Source organism: Ciconia boyciana, chromosome 3 (genome assembly GCF_034638445.1).
Source record: "Ciconia boyciana chromosome 3, ASM3463844v1, whole genome shotgun sequence".
Classification (NCBI taxonomy): Eukaryota; Metazoa; Chordata; class Aves; order Ciconiiformes; family Ciconiidae; genus Ciconia; species Ciconia boyciana.
This window is the reverse complement of record NC_132936.1, coordinates 122143718-122164742: the sequence shown is the minus strand read 5'-3', so window position 1 is coordinate 122164742 and position 21025 is coordinate 122143718. Positions and strand designations below refer to the sequence as shown.

The 21025-nt window shown below is 42.4% G+C and overlaps 1 protein-coding gene across 2 annotated transcripts in view; it reads left to right on the top strand.

Moving 5' to 3' along the window:
* Positions 1-20256, top strand: part of SNAP25 (synaptosome associated protein 25) — a 30169-nt gene extending 9913 nt beyond the window's left edge. Inside the window, exons 4-7 of one of the 2 annotated variants that reach the window (XM_072858568.1) lie at positions 8192-8309; positions 12302-12427; positions 14581-14725; positions 20188-20256. In XM_072858568.1, coding sequence (XP_072714669.1) covers positions 8192-8309; positions 12302-12427; positions 14581-14725; positions 20188-20256 — 458 coding nt within the window. Of the gene's footprint in view, positions 1-7936; positions 8055-8191; positions 8310-12301; positions 12428-14580; positions 14726-20187 lie in introns of both variants that reach the window. The other variant, XM_072858569.1, reaches the window with a different exon arrangement.
* The last annotated feature ends 769 nt before the right edge of the window (positions 20257-21025 follow it).

The window sequence follows — 21025 nt, the reverse complement described above, 5'->3', positions numbered from 1 at the left end:
TTTAGCTTGTGTAAAATTCAGTTGCTTTTTGTATAGAAGTGTCAGTGAGGATAACAGGAATTTAACATTAAAAGCTATGACACCATCAGCTCATTACAATTGACCATATAGGAGCTTTCAAGCTTAGATGAGTCCCTGTCTGTGGATGACAGTGACAAAGACAGAGCTAGATATATTCAATACGTTCCAGGAAATTACATTTTTGCCCTTCATAATATTACAAAGAAGCAGGTAGCTTCCCCCCGCAACAAAACTAATAAGTCTTCATTTGCTGCAGACCCACAGCAGAAGCAAAACTGTGTCTCCAAAGAGAAGTTAAATCAACAGAACATAAATTCTGCTACTCTATATCAAACCAGCCCACAAAAAGCCCTTGTTATTTACTATGTGGCATGATACAAAACTGTATTAGGAAATGTTTTCTACAGAGGTAATGCTGTATTACTCACCAAGCCCAGACAACGATTATAGGCAACGGTACGACATTGTTGGGAAATGGACTGCAGAACCTGACAGACCCCTTTCATCTGTAATGTCCCTGCCTCTCTGGCACTAAAATGAATGAAAAGGAATAACAAGACCTAAACAGAAAGTATTTTCTTCTATTGGCTTTTACCTGTATGTCTCGTTGTTTCCCCCCCACCTCCCTCTTTAGGAAAAGAATTTAACCTAGCCAAATTTTGTTGCATCAATTTGCCTTGACAAGGAAAAAATTACAGAGAATATTTTGTTGTCTTCGAATTTTTTTTTTCTGAATAACAGCAGTAAAAGAACTATCGCTGAATACAGAAAACCAGAAATTACTTATGTTGAAACAGATATGGCACCTGTCTAAATAATGTGTTTTGTTTCAGCAGCAAATTATACAGTTAAAATAAATCACAAATATTGTCAGAGAAAGAGTATAAATACCCAGATGTGTCTTGCAATGTAATTCACAGGCAGATCAGCAGAAACTTTAGTGGTGCCTAGAACTTCCCTTGTGTTTAGTCTTGGGAAATATGTTTCTGTTCTTTAACTGTTATTTTTCCACAGATTGCTAGGGGGGGTTATTTTATTTTTAACCCTGAATTATTTTTTTTTACTTTGGAGTTCTACTATTGCTAAACCCCTCTATGCACAAATTGTCCCACCACGTCTCTAGTCATGCTAGGAAGGACGGTCCGTGTGTGCCAAGGAGCTGAGACTGGACCCACTGACCTCTTTGGAGTCCAGAGAACTCAGTATTAAACTCTCATTGACAGTAAAACCTGAAATGTATATTGTATGGCCAGAGATGCAGTTAGTCGATACTTACAGGAAAGAATCAGACAATTTAAAAGCCTCTTTAAATTGGTTATGGTCATGCCTTAAGTGGTTCAGTAAATTAAGCTCGTGACTATACAGTATGGGTTTCTCAAGGAACACAGCCTAACAATGCCACAAACTCTGGGAATAATTTAACCACTGTACTATGTTAATTGTTTAATTAAGTTTTGTCCATTTTAGCCATATGCAGCTGTAATAATTCCTGATTTTGTTTTTATTTTAGCGATAAAGGACTTATATTATTGGGCAAAATACGCTAATGATGACTTTGAACCCTCTGTAATTAGTGCAATGTGTGCAACTCACGGATGTCTCTGCAGATTATCAGATTAAGGAAATAATTTGCTAACGCTGCCATGTGATCTCTTTTCAGCTGACTGCACAAGTCACTTAAGATTATTAGGTGTTAAATAGACAAAAAACATGACATTGATCTTTCCAGTGGGCGGCAAGCAGAATATCTAATCTCTGCAGTTGCTTGAAGCTCTATTTCTAAGTTTCCTTACAAAATTGCTTGCTTTGAAGTTAAACAGACCTTACAAGGAAAACTTCTTTGAGCTGATCTCAAACTAAATAACGCAAAGCAGAACTCATTTTCTGATATCAATAAGCAGAAGTCTTTGGGATTATAAAAGGAAAGAAGTCAACGTAATTTTACAATACTAGGTATTTATACAATAAAGCCAGTCTGGCTAGCTCCTGTTGCCTAAATGTTTAGCACAGCTGGCTGCGCACCAGACCACAGAGCCTGTTATGACCCTACAGAGATGTGGAGCTTCACAAGAGCTTTCTTTACTCCTGTTTCACAGAGAATGGGACTGTCATAAAAACTAGAGACCTCCTCCAGTGCCCTTTGAAGTCACTGGGAATCTGAGTGGGCTTTTGGAGTAGTCCCTCTGCAATACCAAGAGTTATCATTTTTTGAGCCAGGTATTGTCACCCAAACCAGTTCAACACAGTTCTTCCCCTGGGGAGCCCACAGGAAGGAGCGAAGAGGTTAGATTCCCCTTGTTGAGATTTTTTCCATCAGTGAGATGTGCATCCATAATGCTTACAGTTTTTTAAACCTGGCTTCGAGTCAAGCTCCCTTAATTAATTATTTAAATATAGATATGTACCTAATGCTTTAAACTAAGATTTTTGCATTTTACACTAAAAATGTCATGCTGCAAAGGATTATTGAGCTGTAGCAATCGCTCTGCTTCATTAAATATGTCTTTGAAACATGCTAGCTTAGAAAAATGTTAACATTTGGATGCATGCTGGTTAAAAGCAGACCGTAGAAATGAAAGTGATAGTACAAAGTGGGGATATGAAGATAAACCTGAATTGCAGACATAGCAGGAGTCCCAGAGTGGTAGCTCTCTTCCTCCAACGGAAACTCCCATCACCTGGGAGTATCAGCTGGCAGAGAGATTTGGACAAGAATTTTATTCTTGTATTCAAAACAGGGTAGAATGGAGAAATTTTGCCAATAACAACAGTAGCAGCACAGCCATTTTTTCATCCAAGGCAAGATAGAGGAACATCCACAACTTTAATAAGCCACAAAGAAAATGTCAATGCAATTGAAATTTTCTCTCTGCAGCACACCAACAGCAAACGCACAACCAGCAATTCTAGCGAACGTGGAGAGTAGCTTGATCTACCCAGCAGATCTGTACTCCAGATCAAGTTGAACTATGGAGATAAAACTTTGGAATAACTAGGCGACCCTACAAGCAAAAGGGCTGACGCCGAGTGATGGTGCCCTTGCTAGCTGACCTCTACAGTTTTTGCATGAGTTGCAGGTTTTACAGTTTTGTATGAGTTGTGGCTGACCTGTTTCTATGGCACTGGAGAAACAACTGAAGTAAATACAAAGGGAATTACCATTCCTTTCCATCAGAGAGCAAAATTATGGCCCCTTGCGCAGGCCCCTTCCCCAGCTTCTCTCCTGTTCGACAGCTACCACGAAAACTGATAGGCAGTGAGCTGCCAAAAGCAGAGTTGCTAGAGATGCTCCAACAACACCTAGGAGCTGAGCTGATCACAGTCAGAAATGGTTTGCTAATTAGTGAAAAAAATAGTAACTATCAACTATTCCAGATTCTACAGGGAAAATGGCATTAATTACGTTGAAAGTGTAGAGCAGAACAAAAGAAAAAACGAACACCCCACAAAAGCAGATTGTGCCTTGTCTACTGTTATTTTTAGCACAGCTACACGTGGGCTCACAAGCACTCCCTGCCAGCTTTCTTCCATTCGTACCTGTGCCCAGCAATGCCTTTCAGAGGGGAGCTAGGTCAAGACTCAGGATTTCTGAAAAGGCAGTCCTAGAAATGTACTTTGCTCTGATATGATTCTGCTTTATGGAAAATGGGATCACCGAGTGTCATTGGAAATACTTAATCTGCTGACTCTCTTTCAAATTCAGCCCTCTTGTATGCAATTATGATTACAATGCATTCTTAGATGTCCTTTTTTCTTTTTTTTTTTTAATTAAAATTGTCCTTGGTGGAAATTACTTCATTGCAACAATACTCCAGGCAAAGGAGCAAGTTCCCTTCTCCAAATGCATTTAACTGACATTCAAGCCCAGGCCCCAGGTCCTGGACACCAGTCAAGGAACATTTGTTATAAATTACAGATGGGGATGCAAAGGTGGAGCAACACCACACTTGCCCTGTCCTGGTTCTGCATCCGATGTTGTGTTAAGATGCTCTTGCAGCTGTGTTTGCTCAAGAGACCACAGGAGCAGCTGAGGGATGCCCTTGCTACAGCTTCCCTCTCCCAGCCGCTTCACCAGATCAGTCACAGAGTGGGGATTTGCCAGGCTGTTACGGAAGATCCTGGCAAAGACCCACTGGCAAAGGTCCACAATGCTACGGTAAAACTAACAGGACTAGCTTATGGTCCCGCAGTTGCCTATGGTTTTGATACAGAAGTAATTCATAAGTATAACGATACAGGTGAAAAAATACCCTTGTTTGTATCCTAAGATACGCCATTAGTTTGCTGTAAGATCTGGGAGAAGATATATGGCCACTATGAATCAAAGTGACATTCTCAGACATAAAAGGGTATCAATATGCAAAAAGGGCCAATAATTAGCAGAGCTTCCCAGAAAAAAAAATTAAGGAAATCTCAGTGAAACAGGCCTCTGATGTGTATTCTGCTTCCACAATGCCAATTCTCTTATATATCATATACGATATATAAACATATATATAGATGTAGTATATTCAAAGAATACTGCAACAAACTATCAAAAGATGTTTAAACACTGACCTTGAAGTGCTTCTCTAAATGGGAGATAAAGGACATGATCTTTTGTAGGTGTGAATTTGCATAGGTTCACGGCAGTATATACCAGCAGGCTGTCTCCCCTAAAACCTTTAATACAATACGCAAAGTTGGAATAGGGAAGATTTATGAAGACAGACATTAAATTAACCTTTTGATAGCCATCTGATTTCTTACCGGCAGTGATTAATTCTGGGCCAGATTTTAATATCAGTTATACTAAAACAAATCCAGAGTGACCCTATTAACTTAATTCCTCTATAATATTTATACCTCAATAATTGTGGTTAGACTCATGAATCTATTTTCTTGCCTGTGGGACCAGATCTTTGACAGGTATAAATTGGTGTTGCTCCATGAAGCCAGCATAACTATGCCGATTTAAACCAGTTAACAATCCAGCCCACAACATTAACAACTAGCAAATGGTTTTAGGACCAGCAGCCAGCTGTCTAGACTTCTGGGCTACAAATATGACATGGGCTTTTTACACTGATGAGGTTTCTTTTAACGGAAGATAAATTAGTTGTGGGTCCCTTTTCTATTCAGAAATAGCATAGGCATCACAGACAAATCCTGAAGCAGGATAAATTAAGTCAGGTTCCTGGAGAGAGCTGTAATTTAAATGAAAGTCTTTGAGTCCTGTCAAATACACTCGTCAATTAGCATTCATCTATTCAGGCAGAATAGGAAACAGGGAAAGAAAGTTCAAAAGGCCCTGGCTTCAGAGACATATCTGGCTTCAGAGAATGTGCATCTGAGCAAGGAAACATGCTTAGGCTGAAAGCCACCAGTGGTACCAGGGGTTGGACTGATCCCTGCAGTCTTACCTGGCATTTTCTACTGGCCAGCCAAGGCTAGAGAAATACTAGCAGCAAAATCAGTGGAAGAAAAGTCAGTACCTCTTGTCCCTCCCAGTGTCAAAATACACATGTGGAAATAGCCTCCTTTTAACCGAGAGCCCTGAAAACCAGCCGGGCTCTGCAAACACAGCTCTCACAAGCAGGAGGTGGGAATCTGCGACAGAAATTTAGCGATTCCCGTCATGCTGCATGAACCAGCATAAAAGCCAGCTCACATTCCCACAGCTGCTTCCCAGAGCAAGCGCCAGGGTTGCCCAGCTATGCAGGAGCAGGCAGGACTCCGAGTTAGTGAGGAGCAGGAGCACGCAGAGGAGCGTCGCCTTCTCACATTTCTGATGAGATTGACAATCTGTGGCTACAAACATGAACCAAAGCTTCTGCTAAAGCCTCCCAACCCAAATGTAAAATTACAACGTGCAAAAACAACCTAACCTTGTACTTCTGGTTGTTAGCTCAGCAGTTTATCTGGCAGAACTTGTGCAGTGTATCTCTCAGGTTTCCTTATTAGTTTCCCAAAGCTTTGTTCACATTATACGTGCCCCTTTTAGAAGACACTGCCAGGTAACTCTGATCCTCTAAATGTATCCTTGGATTTGGTATCAATAACTCCCGTGGTATGAGGAGATAGGCATATCCAGCTGAGAGTGGGAACCGACAGGTGAAAAGCAGATGCAGCCGCAATACTGACATGGCACCTCTCCTTCTCAAAGCCCAGCCTCATGTGAGAATTAAACAAAGAGCACGAGTTCAATATTTGAATTATTTCAGCTTGAATAATTTAGGCCATGATTTTCAAGGCCCTCTAGGGGTGAGATGCCCGTTTCCCATTAAATTTAATTAAATAAAATTAATTTTAATGGGAATTGGGTATCCAAATCCCCCAGAAAGCTTTCAAAATCTAAGCCTCAATTGTTATTAGAAACCCAAGTAAGAAATTAGGCCTATTCATGTTCCCAAAGAAGTCAAGAGGAGTTTTGTATTGACGTCAGTATGCACATGATTTTCTTTTTCTAAAATGCCTTCCTTTTTTTTTTTTTTCCCCCTTCTGGACAGGACTCGGTTAACATCGGGGATGACATTAAATTTCTCCTATAACCAGTGCTCTCTTAGTTCCTTTCCCCACAGGTCTAATTCTGTACTTATATTTTTTTCTATTCAATATGGGGAATAGGGATGTATTTGTGTTTTTCTGGGATTGCTTTACTTTGCCTTTTTAGGTACGGTTACAGTTTTTAATGGATTGAAATGCCACTCCAAGTAACTTTCTCATCCCGTGTAATACTTATTTGGGTTTATCCTTCATGAAACAAATGGTGAGGCTTTTCACCCATGTAAAATGCTGTTGCTACCGCAGACTCCACATAAGACCCCTGATCCCACTGGATCCGCATCTGTTTACATCAGTGGAGGATCCATTCTTACAGTTTTACATTGTGGCATTCTGTTCCTCTAGGCCATTTTTCCAAGCTTTAATAGTGAAGAAATTAACACATTAAATTATTCTGAGCTACCGAGTCACTAAGAAAACCCTAGATCATTGTCAGCCTTAGGTGGAAATCAGCCAAATTCTGTCTGATGCCAGTGGAGAGACAGTCTCTGTATATGGCTGGTTACTAGGCTTGGTGCTTCATAACTTGCCCTAGAGCAAAGCAGAAGTGACCCCACTGAAAACATGAGTCTTCACCCAGTGCTTGTTTTCATAAGATCCCTTGGGGACAGAGACAACGAACGTCAGAGCCAGTGGTCCTCTTTCAGTAAGCATCAGGCTCCTGGAGTGGTTGCAATTGCTCTGTGTTCGCTGGGGTTACTCCTGATTTGCAGCATCCATACCAGAAGAAAAAAACAGCCCTGAGGCCATACTCAGATTGGAGATTAATATCCAGTGCCAATCAAAGTGCCAGGTCTCAGTTTCCTCAGCCTCTGGAAAAAGGAGTACTTGGACACGGCTCCTAACAGCTCGCTCCATCTCTGGGACCGTTACTATCAGCTTGCTCACTCACTAATCAAAGCAATTACACTGCCCCAAATCACCTAATTCAAAGACATTTGTAAGCGTAAGTAACGGAAGTATTTTCCATGGAAGGACACCTTTTCTCTTGTATTATATACATAAATGCAAAATAATAATACTATCTTTCTTTCTCTTGGGTGTCATTGGTGTCTTAGTAAGTGGATGTATTGTATTATGTTTCTGGACCTTAAACTTTATAACCCTTCCTTTCTACATCATTACATCTTGTTTAAATTAATATATTTCAAACATCTTCCTCCTTTGTTTTACTCTTCCCATATTAGTAAAAAACATCTTCGGCATCCAGTGCGGCATACATCCTTTCAACAATGCATCAGCTCTGATTAATGCATTGTAATGTCATGATTAATTCAGTTCTACATGGTCATTTTTCATGTTCTGTTGAAGACAAAAGCAAACAAACAAAAATACAATTCATTCCACACTGTCATCCCTTTGTCCTGACCAGAACAACTTGATCGTGTTGAAGAAGGCATGAACCATATCAACCAAGACATGAAGGAGGCCGAGAAAAATTTAAAAGATTTAGGGAAATGCTGTGGCCTTTTCATATGTCCTTGTAACAAGTAGGTACTGGGTACCGGCTCTGCTATGTGGTGTCCAGTTTTTTGTCACAGTGAATGTCTGAAGTTTTTGTCTTTTTTTTCTTTGTCCTTTTCCATCTGCTTCATTCTGTGGGGATAAAATACTTGTGTTTAATCAGAACAACTGGAACGCATCGAAGAGGGAATGGACCAAATCAATAAGGACATGAAAGAAGCAGAAAAGAATTTGACGGACCTAGGAAAATTCTGTGGTCTTTGTGTCTGTCCATGTAACAAGTAGGTGCTGCCTGCCTCATCTCTTTGAGCACTTAAGGCTGATCCCAAAGGCCTTGTGAAGCTCATCCTTGCTAGGCACATGGACAGGATGAGCATGTGGCATGCAGAAAGAACGATTCTGGTTCAAATGCATTCATCTCATAGCATAGACAACTGACTGGGAATTACTGTAGATGCATTAAAATCAGGCATACTGCAGTGAAAGCTTCACTGTCGACACCTTTTAACGGTAAAAGTTTCAACATTTTACACAAAGTGTACTGAGTGGTTCCATTTTCCAGCGAACAAAAACACTGGGGCTACCTTATTCCTGGAGACCCTAAATTTTGCAACATAGTTTCACAAACAAGTTTAATAAACAAAACAAAAAGGCTGAAAAAATGCAGAAGAGGTCATAATAAACATTACTCAAAATTATGGATGAAAATCACACAACATTGTTCAACAGAAATAGTCCTTGATGAGATCTTGAAAGAGACATGTTTCACAATTGGAAACCAACTCGAAATGGTTTTCATCCTGCCACAGGCAACAAATTTGAGAAAACCTGAACATGTCATGCCAAATTTCTCTCGTTTGGGTAGCACGTACACTAAGCAGAAATGTTGAAATGCATCGAATTTGCTTGCATGCCATCACACTTGAACGAAACCGTCCTCCAAGTAATGCAAAGCTTGTTTTAAATGCCAAATGAAAATGTGATGTGCGGTTATGTGGGTGTAGGAAATCGGGGACAAAGTGGACCGACCAGAAGTCCTTGAGGAATGGCAAATCCAGCATGCAGTGAGTAGGCATGCAACCAGGTTACTGTGAAAACATCCATAAACGGTTGGCCAGAGATTGTGCAGGAAACAAAGCAGAGTGCAGTGGTTCTGTAGGATTAGACTCCATTTCTGCGTGGCACAGACACTTTGCTCACAGCCAGGGCCTGATCCTACCATGATTATCAAGACCAAATGAGAGAGAGCTGTCTTGGAGTTCAGTGGGTATTTTGCCAGAAATCAGAACGGTAGGACTGGGTTTCTGCCTTATCAATCGCCATTTATTTTGAAGTTAATTCCCTTGGGACGCAATGCAGATACCGCCTCAGCTTTAAAGAAATCAATTTTGCTCCTGTGTACGAAGCCACAAATACTTTGGCGGGGTAAACATTTTGCCCAGAATATGTGTACTATTGCCTTGGTGGGCAGAATGGGAGAGAGGCAAGGAGGAATGGAAAGAGCTACAGACAGCCTTTGTCAGTGGGACTGCCTGCAATAGGTATCAGCTCTGATACAGGCTTTAGCCCTGCTGTCCTGCACCAGAGGACGCAGTGCAGAAGAGCTGCAGGTGCAAGAGTATGCAGCAGAAACTTTACATCTCCCACGCTCTAACAGCTGTTGCAGCTTAAAGAGGAACACTGTCCTGGCTTGCTCCTCCTGGAGAGACCTGGCATAATGCCTACATCAAAAGTTCACCCTTGAAGTTCAAAAAATTCCAATGTATTTTGCAGGAATTGACATTTTTTAAAGCCGTTTTAACGTTCTGTACTGCAGGAAAGGCTGCTCAGAATTGACAGCCAGACCCGTGGCATGGATGGGGTTAGCACCTGACACGTGGCCTTAAAACATTTACCACTTCACTATGATTGCAGTATCATGAAATCAATAGATGCAAGAACAGAAGGATACTGCATGCATTCGATGTGGGCGATGTTCATTTTTAAAGGTGTCTCTTCCCTGCTTTAAGGCTGTATTCTGACCTTTGCAGTCTACAGCCAGATTTATAAACTAGCATTGCTAATCAGTCAATGTGTTCAGAAACAGCATGGATGAACAATGCTTTTAGAGACTGTTCCTTGAATCACTATGTCAGGACTCAACTAGTACGAACAAGATGATATTCTGAGAAGTGGAGAGTAGGAGGGAGAGCAACCCATACAGTTCTGGGCATCAGTATCACCATGATCCCCTAATGTTCTTCTGGCTGGTGGTAGATTAATAGCATATATTTAAAAAAGATTAACCATTTCACACATAACTATACTCTGCTATACAGAGTAAATACAACTCTGTGAGCCTTACCAAAATGCAGGGCTTGATCCTACATTCTCAGGAGACCCAGAATGCCCAAGGCACGAAACTTTGACCCGACTGCATTCAAAAGGACAACTGCTATCGACCATGAGCAGACCCAGACTCCACCTGTTGACTTTAATGGGAAGTCCACAAGAAAATAAAGATCAAGTTCTGGGTATAGAAAATCATTCACCTCAAACACAGAGACTGTCTCACTCTCAAAGTTGCACAGGTCTAAAGAACAGGCAAAACCCCCTGTAAATGTACGCGCAGCAAGAAAATCATGTTCACTCATTTCTAGAAACGCCAAAGCTGTTGTATAGTTTCAGAGAACTAAGAACAATAAGCCAACCATCATCTTTTTAAGTCTTCACAGACTTTAATAGGAAATAAGCAACAAAACAGATGAGTAGGAAAGATTCTCTTTTCATCTACATTTTAATTCTATATTGGAGCATGCAACACATCTTCAGGCTTAATAGAAGCTGAGCTGCTTCAGGGGGCATGGAGAGAACATAACACCAGAGATGGGTTTGTTGTGTCCTTTCCCAAATCCTCCAGAAGCACGTTCAGTTTCTCCCCCAAAATCCAAGCCACAGGGCTGTTTATATGACTGATTGGAGATGACTGAAGAACAGGGAAACCACAGAATTTTGCAGTTCCCAACAGCTTTGTTGGAAACTGCTCCATTTCCGGAATAAAATCAAGAACTTATACCTACAGACCCCAAACACTCACACTCTCCTGTTAAAGTGTTCAATCTCGTCTGACGACCCCAATGACAGCAACTCTAAATATGCTGCACATGCTAATCTGCCACTGAAGGTATGCCTGGGTTTTAATTTTCTATCCACGGCAGCTCAGTCAAAAATGGCTCTCTGAGAGCTAATGTAACTCTCATAAACAACAAATCTAACAAGTTGCTAGGCTGTTTTAAAGTGCTGTGGTTGAAAGCTCCTGAAGGAAGTGATGATCCATTTTTGCCTGTGTCTTGCTTATTGTGAAGGCTGTTACTGCTGATGCATTAAGAGTATGATGAACTATTGGGGCAACTGTGCTTAGTGAGAATGCTTCACTTCTTATTCATGCCTGTAGCTGGTGCATGAAGAAAAATGTAGAAAAATTTCCCTTTCTGATGCTAGATTGCTCTTATCTTTTCTTTCCTCCTGCACTCATTTCACTTCTGCCTATTTTACTTTTTGTCTCTGTGGACAAAGGTTTGTACATCAACTGTCGATGTATGATTACTATTTTCAAGTACCGATATATTATTTGAAAAATCTAACAAACCCTATGAATTTTATGATAAAATCATCCCCAAATCACCTTGGGAAAGGTTAGTGGCTTTAAATGCCTATTATGCCACATATATGTTAAAAAATATCAACAGAAGCCCAATCTTCTGCATGGTAAAATGTTAAAATCTAGCCAAATCCGTTTTTCTCTAAAAGGGTGTGTTGCTGTGATGTGATGTACACACTATACTTGGCAGTTCTGTTTTTATGTCTGTCTGCCAGTACGTTCTCTGTGTTTGATGTCAAAACATATGTGTCACTGAAATGAAACAATGTTTTCTACTTATCTGTATTTCTTCTCTTCTTCTTTTTTCTTTTTCCTTTTTTTTTCTTTTTCCTTCTTTCTGGAAACTAAGTCAACATCCAAAAACCTGTGTGCAGTGTCGTAGACTTGACAATTGCAATTCACCCTATTGGAAACAAAACCTCTGACCATCACAGTTGTTGTGGCAGTAAAGTGAAAAAAACCAAAAACCAAACCCCTCCTTTTATTCAGGGTTATGATATATCGGTATACAATCAATGACCCTCTATCTGAAAACTCATTTGCTTGATTCAGCTTTTAGCTTGGAGAAGTAAAGAGTTTTGCGTTTGTCCTTGTCCACTTGATGCGTTGTTACTCATCATCTTTTTTGCATAGGCTTAAATCAAGTGATGCTTACAAAAAAGCCTGGGGCAATAATCAGGATGGTGTCGTAGCCAGCCAGCCTGCACGTGTCGTAGATGAACGGGAGCAGATGGCCATCAGTGGTGGCTTTATCCGCAGGTGAGCCTTTTTATCCACTGTTTTCTCTCTATTCTCCTCGTCACTGATATATTTAGATTTCTTCCATATGGTCATGAGTTCTGTGATGCTCATTAACTCCTTTGGTGGTGCTGGGTAATGCGATGGAGCCAGTGTTTTCCACCGAGTGGCGGGTGCTCAGATTTAGGTTGACGGCGATTAAAGACAGGTACTAAAGGCTTACCGTGTCCACTGACTTCCCCTGGCCCTGTGGGTGCTTGCCTCAGCTAGTGCAAAGGATGGTTGCGTTGTCGGAAATCCTGGAAGTAAGGGTCTTAGCCCCGAGAACCAGAAGGTGCTTGAAAACGTGGCCCTAAACCTTCCTCCTTGAGACTGCCCAGCAATAATAACACAGAAATAATATCTATTTATTTACTTCACAGCAGAAATGTGAGGTTGCAGACTGTCACGGCCCGTCAGCACTGTCCTCTGCACTCCAGCTCCCTGGCGTGAATAATGCACTTTTCCTGGGGGCCTTATTATGGGTCTCATTAATGACAGTTGTCGAATGCCTCAGCAAAGGAGTGTCAGATAAATACTATTTATTGTTATTATGTCTCAAGATATGTAGTGCTCGTTATCCCTCCTTGCCAGAAGATATACGAAAGCATCCAGCACCCCTTCCTTTCTTTTCAAAAAGAAAAAAGCCTCAGGCTCCCTGCCAAAGCACCGAGCCAAATGCAGAACTTGAAGCACACTTTTAACTAGAGGTACACCACTTCCCTGCTCGCGACTCTCCAGAAAAACCTCGCTGAACAGGGAATGATGCCCCATTCCTCAGCTCCTGTAAAGCCACAACTATGGAGAAGCATTGATGCTTTAGTGGCAACCCCTGTGCACTCAAATGAAAGCCAGATTGAAACGCACCGCTATGCTAATGGCAACCAAACTGCAAACTTTCAGCAATACATAGGGATCCAGCAATAAGTACATACTGATTACAGTGCTTATAGAGCATGTATTTAGATGACAATGCTATCAGCTGAATGGATAAAGGCATACCAGTAGGCAAAGCTTTGATCTCTGAAGATTAAGGACACTGGATTAATAAGTAATTATCTTTCCAAAATCTATTATCCACTTATTTTTTTGGCTGCTGTGATAAAGGGAAATCAGTGTGATAGAAACAATGCTGTCATGCAATCTGGAGCGTGGGATGGAGTTGCCATTTAAGTTTGCTGGGTCTGCCATTCCCTTTTTTTTTTATTTCTGGATGGCAGCCCCACCAAAACGAAGGCTGGGGCACGATAGCAGAATAGCAGTGAAAGAGAGAAGTAGTTATGCTACACCATAATCGTTCTACAAATAGCCTATAGCGCCCTTTTGGCACCTACATGAACACAAATTGCATAAGAGGCTGAAAGTAGTGGTTTTCTGAGTGGGACCCATGGACCTTGCTTTTCCCAGTATCAGTCACCACATGCCTCTCCAGTCACTGCAGAGTTGAACTGGGCCTCGGCTCAAGCACAAGTTTTTCCTTCTAAAAACCAAGCAACTGAAAAAGGTAGTGCTAAGAATGAGAGACAAAGGATCTTCTCAGAAGCCAGTAAGTCTGAGAGGAGCTGCTTCTGTCATTTACCAGAAATACATTTAATTAAATAGGATGTTAGGTCAGGATTTTCACAGCTGAAGCAGCTCTTCCCCAACATTTCAGTGAGCCCCAAGTGTATGAGGACTGGACAGTATCCATTGTGTAGTTCAAGAAATGTGTAGTTCAAGGAGGGGAGCTGGTATAGCTTCAATTCCACCACCCTCCAGCATTTCCCACGTACTCTAACCACACATGGGTCTAAATGGAGCACCCTTTCATCCTTTGTTTGAGAAGGACCATCACGAGCAGAGAGGTGCAGGATGTTACCGACAAGCTCAGACAGCAACACTTCTAGGAGCAGCAGGCACGAGCAGTATAAATGGATCAGTGATGAACCCAGACGATTAAGCCCAACATCCAAAAAATAAGCATGTAATGTTTTTCAGGCTACCTACTTATTAATCCCTTTTCTTCAAAGCTGAGCACAGCAGCATGCTCCTCAGGTGACAAGCAAAGGAGGATGCAGGGGAGGTTTTGGGTGAATCAGAGTTTCAGGGGGAACCTCCTCTGTCTCTGCTTCAAATAATTGGTTTTTTACTCCCAGGGTAACAAACGATGCCCGGGAAAATGAAATGGATGAGAACCTCGAGCAGGTCAGCGGCATCATTGGCAACTTACGTCACATGGCCCTGGACATGGGCAACGAGATCGACACACAGAATCGCCAGATTGACAGGATCATGGAGAAGGTAAGAGCTGACATTTCTAAGAGGATCCCAAAAGGGGCTGTGTTTTCCCTTCTGCAAGCACAGGCTGTGCATGCTGCAGTTTGTCTTCAGCTCGGAGAAGGACAAGGGACAGAAATAGCTGCTAGAGCTCTTTTCTCCTTCCAAATCCTTGGGCCAAAGCAGAGCTCGCTGCTGTGGATCTTCAGTAACCTCCAGTGCAGATCGGGTTGAACCCATGCGGTTGGGTTCGCCAGACAACAGCTGGCAAGGGGACCCATTAGCACAAATCAAGGCTCCTTCTGCCACAGCTTTGGGAAAGGAGAAGTGCCCTGAGCTATGCAGAACCACAGGGCTTGGGTCTGAATGCCCTGCCACTTCCTGGCAAGTTTTAGACCGTCGTGGACTTTCCCTTCCCTTGGAAACTCCATGAGCAATGCAGAATTGGATCACCTGTTTGGAGGAGCAGTCCCAAAAAGAGGATGGGGATTTATTAAGCAAGCCTTCACCATATGGTAACAGTGCAGCCAGTTTTATCGTGCTGCCTGCTTATAAATACATTAGGTCAGAGATCTACCAGCTCTCTTGGTGTGTGTATGTATATATATATGTGTGTGTGTGTATATATATCTCTCTATATATATATCTGGGCCCCACATGGCCCCAGTGAAATACAAAAGCTCAGCATTACTATTGCAAAATCACCATCTAAAAAGGCAGAGAGCACCGTTCAAGTGGCAGACCTGCATTGCAGATTTCTGAAGCAGATAACAGCACCCTCCAAACCCGGCTGGGAACTCACTGCCCTCCTCAGATCCCACGAACGGCAAGCCATCTGCATTCATACTGGCAGAGCTCCAGGCACAGGCGCAGGCACAGCCAGGCTGAAGCGACATAAGAGGCTAGATCTTCATCTGGTGTAAAATCAATACAACACTCGACTTCCACTGAGATTTATACAACCTGAGGATCTAACCCAAGGACTTATATGTGCTGCTTAGAGTTAATTCTGACCTTAAGTGGTAGAGCTTGTACTCTTGAGCCTTCTTACACGTGCAAGCCTTCTCACACGAGCAGGATGCCCATGCCTATTTTTCATGTCAATTAACTACCTCATAGGCTAGTGAAAAAATTAAAGAAAATACTGCACTGAGGGATTCACTCAGATAGCTTTCCTTATTGGAGTTTGATTCCAGAGAGAATTGGGTGAAGTATACCTTGTCTTAAAGGTGGGAAGTTTAGCTCTGACAGAGAGACAGTCACATAACACAGTAGAACACATGGCTTTGCATTGGTCAAAATTTTGTTTTATAAAGCTACATCTGTTAGTTTGACTGTGTGGCAGTTTGACCTTGGCTGGACACCTGGTGCCCACCAAAGCCACTCTATCACTCCCCCTCCTCAACTGGACAGGGAGAGAAAATATAACAAAAGGCTCGTGGGTCGAGATAAGGACAGGGAGAGATCATTCACCAACTACCGTCATGGGCAAAACAGACTTGACTTGGGGAAATTAGTGTAATTTATTACCAATCAAATCAGAGTAAGGGTAATGAGAAATAAAAGACCAAATCTTAAAACACCTTCCCCCCACCCCTCCCCTCTTCCCAGGCCCAACTTCACTCCCGATTTCTCTACCTCCTCCCCACCAGCGGCGCAGGGGGATGGGGAATGGGGGTTGCGGTCAGTTCATCACACGTTGTCTCTGCTGCTCCTTCCTCCTCAGGGGGAGGACTCCTCACTCCTCACACTCTTCCCCTGCTCCAGCGTGGGGTCCCTCCCACGGGAGACACTTCTCCACAAACTTCTCCAACATGAGTCCTTCCCACTGGCTACAGTTCTTCACGAACTGCTCCAGCGTGGGTCCCTTCCACGGGGTGCAGTCCTTCAGGAACAGACTGCTCCAGCGTGGGTCCCCCACGGGGTCACAAGTCCTGCCAGCAAAGCTGCTCCAGCGTGGGCTCCTCTCTCTCCATGGGTCCACAGGTCCTGCCAGGAGCCTGCTCCAGCGTGGGCTTCCCATGGGGTCACAGCCTCCTTCGGGCATCCACCTGCTCTGGCGTGGGGTCCTCCATGGGCTGCAGGTGGATATCTGCTCCACCATGGACCTCCACGGGCTGCAGTGGATATCTGCTCCACCATTAACCTCCATGGGCTGCAGGGGCACAGCCTGCCTCACCATGGTCTTCACCAGGGGCTGCAGGGGAATCTCTGCTCCGGCGCCTGGAGCACCTCCTCCCCCTCCTTCTTCACTGACCTTGGTGTCTTCAGAGCTGTTCCTCTCACATATTCTCACTCCTCTCTCCTGCTGCAGTTGTGCAGGTTTTTTTCCCCTTCTTAAATATGTTATCCCAGAGGCGCTACCACCGTCTCTGATGGGCTCAGCCTTGGCCAGCAACGGGTCCGTCTCGGAGCTGGCTGGCATTGGCTCTATTGGACATAGGGGAAGCTTCTAGCAGCTTCTCACAGAAGCCACCCCTACAGCCCCCCCGCTACCAAAACTTTGCCATGCAAACCCAATACAGACTGTATTGGAAAATGCACAGTATTACTGTGATGCCATTCTGCAGCATTTCATATTTCTGGGAAAAATAGGAGCATGGGAGGAAGGAGTTACCGCTGTTACTCATATGAAAAGCACTAGAAAGCAGCACATCTATCTACATTGCAAGAAGGGACTTGAAGATCATACAGCCTACGTCATAACTACCTTTAAATAAGAAGTCTAGGACATATGTTATTTTCTCAGAGCAAGTATGAGGACATGCACTATTACATGTTACCAGCTGCCCTACTCGTGACATATTATAGTGACAGGAGACATGCCCTGTGGATGGAAATCAGCTGCGTCCTATCTGTGCCTGCAGGGTACTATTACAAACTACAGCAAGCCTAACAAGTCACTGTTCTCCTATCAGTTCAGGCTTGCAAGCATGTGGATTTCCAAAACATTGACCGGGCCCTTTGTGCACATGAAGTACATGGGCCACATGTCTAGGCAGTGCGTGCTGAGAGCAGTTGGCTAACCGAGGGACTGGCCTTCCATATCTACGCGGTCTTCTTACGGAGTTAGGCATTTCGTACAGCAATAGAAAAACAACACTGCAAGCTAATGTGATTCATTAAACCCAGGCTCACAGGCAGGCCTCATCAGGCAGAGCCCTTGGCTAAAGAAGTGACACATTTCTGAAGGATGGACTTGCAGCATACACAGAGGAGTCGTCATGAAGCAGCACAAAAACAAGACAGTCTTCAGTCTTAGTGAAAATCTGCCACATTTCTTGGAGTAAGGACACACAGTAATAAGATACTAGAAAAAGAAACACAATATATTAGGAAAACCCTCTATAAAAGACAGAAATTACGGTTAGCCGGATAATACTGAAACCACAAATGCATACACATCCATTTTGCAATGAAATATGGCAATAGACCATCATCCCTAGCTGGTGGCGGGCCATACAGCATTGCTGGAGTTGTTTTCTTTTCCTGACCAGCTGGAGCACCGTGCTTTTGATCAGCTATGATCATTAGAAAGACCCTTGGCTGGCACATTTTGCAAAAGCTGGGGTGCCTCACAAAGCTAACTCAAATGCTCCTAAAGCACTTATGTTAAACTGGATGCGTGCATCCAAACCAGAGCAATCTCATAATGCAGAGATGTAATCTGATCTATCCACAGTAATCAGGAGAGCAAGGCTTTATCCTTCCCTCAGATCAGAGGGAAAGGGCCAAAAACTAAAATGATTATGTGATGAGTAGGTCAAATGGTCCAGCCATCATCACCAGAAGACCCTGGCCCTAAAATGGTCCATAAATAGGAGGCTGGGAGAAAGAGCTCAAAGCATTTTGTCTTGACCAAGGTGAGAAGGTCCGGGCAAAAACTCCCACTGACTTCAATGCAACATCATCCATCAGAGTTAGACCTTAGTATTCCTATTTAGGAACATGGTGTTTCATCAATATTCCATCAATATTCCTGTATTTCATGACAAACTTAACTGCTTCCAAAACCATTAACTTATTTTTTAGGTAGGCTTTTGGCAAAAGCACACAAAACTATACTGAGGTAGACAAGGTCGAACTCATGGCTAAAATAAAGGAGTGTGGCTTATAATGAGTAGTTATGCTGATTTATGCTTGCTGAGGATCTGGCACATGCTACTGTACTAAAAATATGCATCTACATAGATTTGCCAAAACAATTAGGGAGAAAAGCCCAAGATATTTAAGAATTATTTATTGCACATCAATATAACCATTTTTAAAGGATTTTTAAATGTATGTGGGAAAGTTGCTTCGCCATTCTGTCTTTGCAAATTGGAGATTTAAAATAAATCTGTACGATTTGGATACACCCCAGAGATGTGGGAACAATCATCAAAGCTAACAAAACACAGCCATCAAACCATAGAAAAGAGTTTGCTGTTTGAGTTCATGCTTTTAAAGCAGTTACACAATTCTCACCTTTCGCACAGGTCTGATTTCAAAAACCGGAAACATTTTCTATCTAGTCCTTCTGCTAGCGTAAGTCGGCATAGCAACATGGGCTTGAATGGAGTTTTGCCAATTTTTGTCAGCTAAAACAATGTCTTTGTCTCCAAAACTAACTTCTGTAGAGCTACACAAAGCCATGGTCAGTGTCTTCTCACTCAAAGAGAACTCCTAAAACTCCCAAGTGGTGCCGTTTTATTAACGGCATTGTATAAGCGTGGCAAACATTACCCCATGGAAGACAGCGAAGTTAACGGTTCAGCCTATGCTGGACTAAATTCCAGTTTGATTGCTTCAAATAACAGTAGAATCCCTGCCCTTTCTTAATTCCTGTTTATGCTGCTGCCCAACAAGGGAGGTTACTCTGTCTTGCAACTACACTGGTGGAGTTTGTTGAGGGAAAGGAATCATGGCATCACTCCTACCTATTCCCTTCCTTTCACATATACAGCCAAGAGATCCAGACTGATGTATTTTCAAATAAATTTATCTCTACCAGCATTCCCTACATCAGATGGTCTAGCTTCCCTGCTCCAGCAATTCTCCAGTACACTGACCAAAATTCTAGTTTTGACTGTATGCCTGGTGATCTAAATTAGGACAGAGTCCAGGTCCACTGAAGAGCACTAAAGCTTTTCACCAGTGAAATCCACGTGCACATCAGCGGTTCTTATCCTGTCATCCATTACTATCAGTAGCGGTAGCCCTATCAATAGCACCAGCTGCAGATCTGGCACAGCATTTACAAGAGTTCAGTGAAGCCGAATGCAAACACAAAAGCTCTACTCAAAGGCTACCGGAAGTGTCACAAAACCAGCAAATCTATAATTCCCTTTTGGGCCCCTAATACCACTATAAAAACAGCTCTCTGGTATTTTCAAGCTTCTTTTCTTCTCCTGACCTAGCCAAAACTAGAGAAGCGTCCACAAAGCATTGTAGATGTTCTCTTTCTGCCCTGTAATCATCTGTTTCTTTCCTTTGTGTTTCCCTAGGCTGATTCCAACAAAACCAGGATTGATGAAGCCAACCAGCGTGCAACAAAGATGCTGGGCAGTGGGTAAATGCGGCAAAGTGCATTTCCTTTTAACACTGTCCGACAGGGCGGTACCTTCATGCTTTTATCATGGTATTTACCTACTAGGTTTGCACACATGCACATATCAGCCCCATTGTAAATGTTGTCCTGTGTAGTTTGTCAGCTTTCCAAAAATGATACTTGTAATTATTTTTTTCTAGATATCTTTCTTTCCAAAGGTTGTACATAGTGCTGATTTGATGGCTATAGCTCACTATGATGTTTTTTGGGATTTTTCCTTTCCTTGTTTCCGTTTTGGATTCCTTTCCTTTTTTCCCCTCTCTTCCTTTTTTTTTTTTTAAAAAATGATGTTTGCTGAATGACAACACTGTTGGAATGCTAAACGTGCTGTTAACCTTTAAATATACAGTATTGTTCTTGTAAAACTGTGACATTCCACAGAGCTACTGCCATGCTCCTGTCTTGGGTATCATGATGTTTAAGCACTTAAACCTGCTGTCTTCGGTTCTTCATTGCCATTATCTGTTGTTATGATTTCATGATTAGACAATGTGGAATTATATTACTATAAGAAGCATTGCACTAAAAAGTGATGTGATTTATGCATTTATGCATGAGGAATAAATAGACTTTTAGACTCCTACTTAAACAAGAATTTTCCCATGGCAGTAGCACACCAACAATGACAACAAAAGCATGCTCAGTATTCGGACTCTTTTGGGACTATGTTATACCAGCAAGTTTGCAGTTGTGCCACTTTTTTCTTGTTGATATATATATAGTTATTAATCATG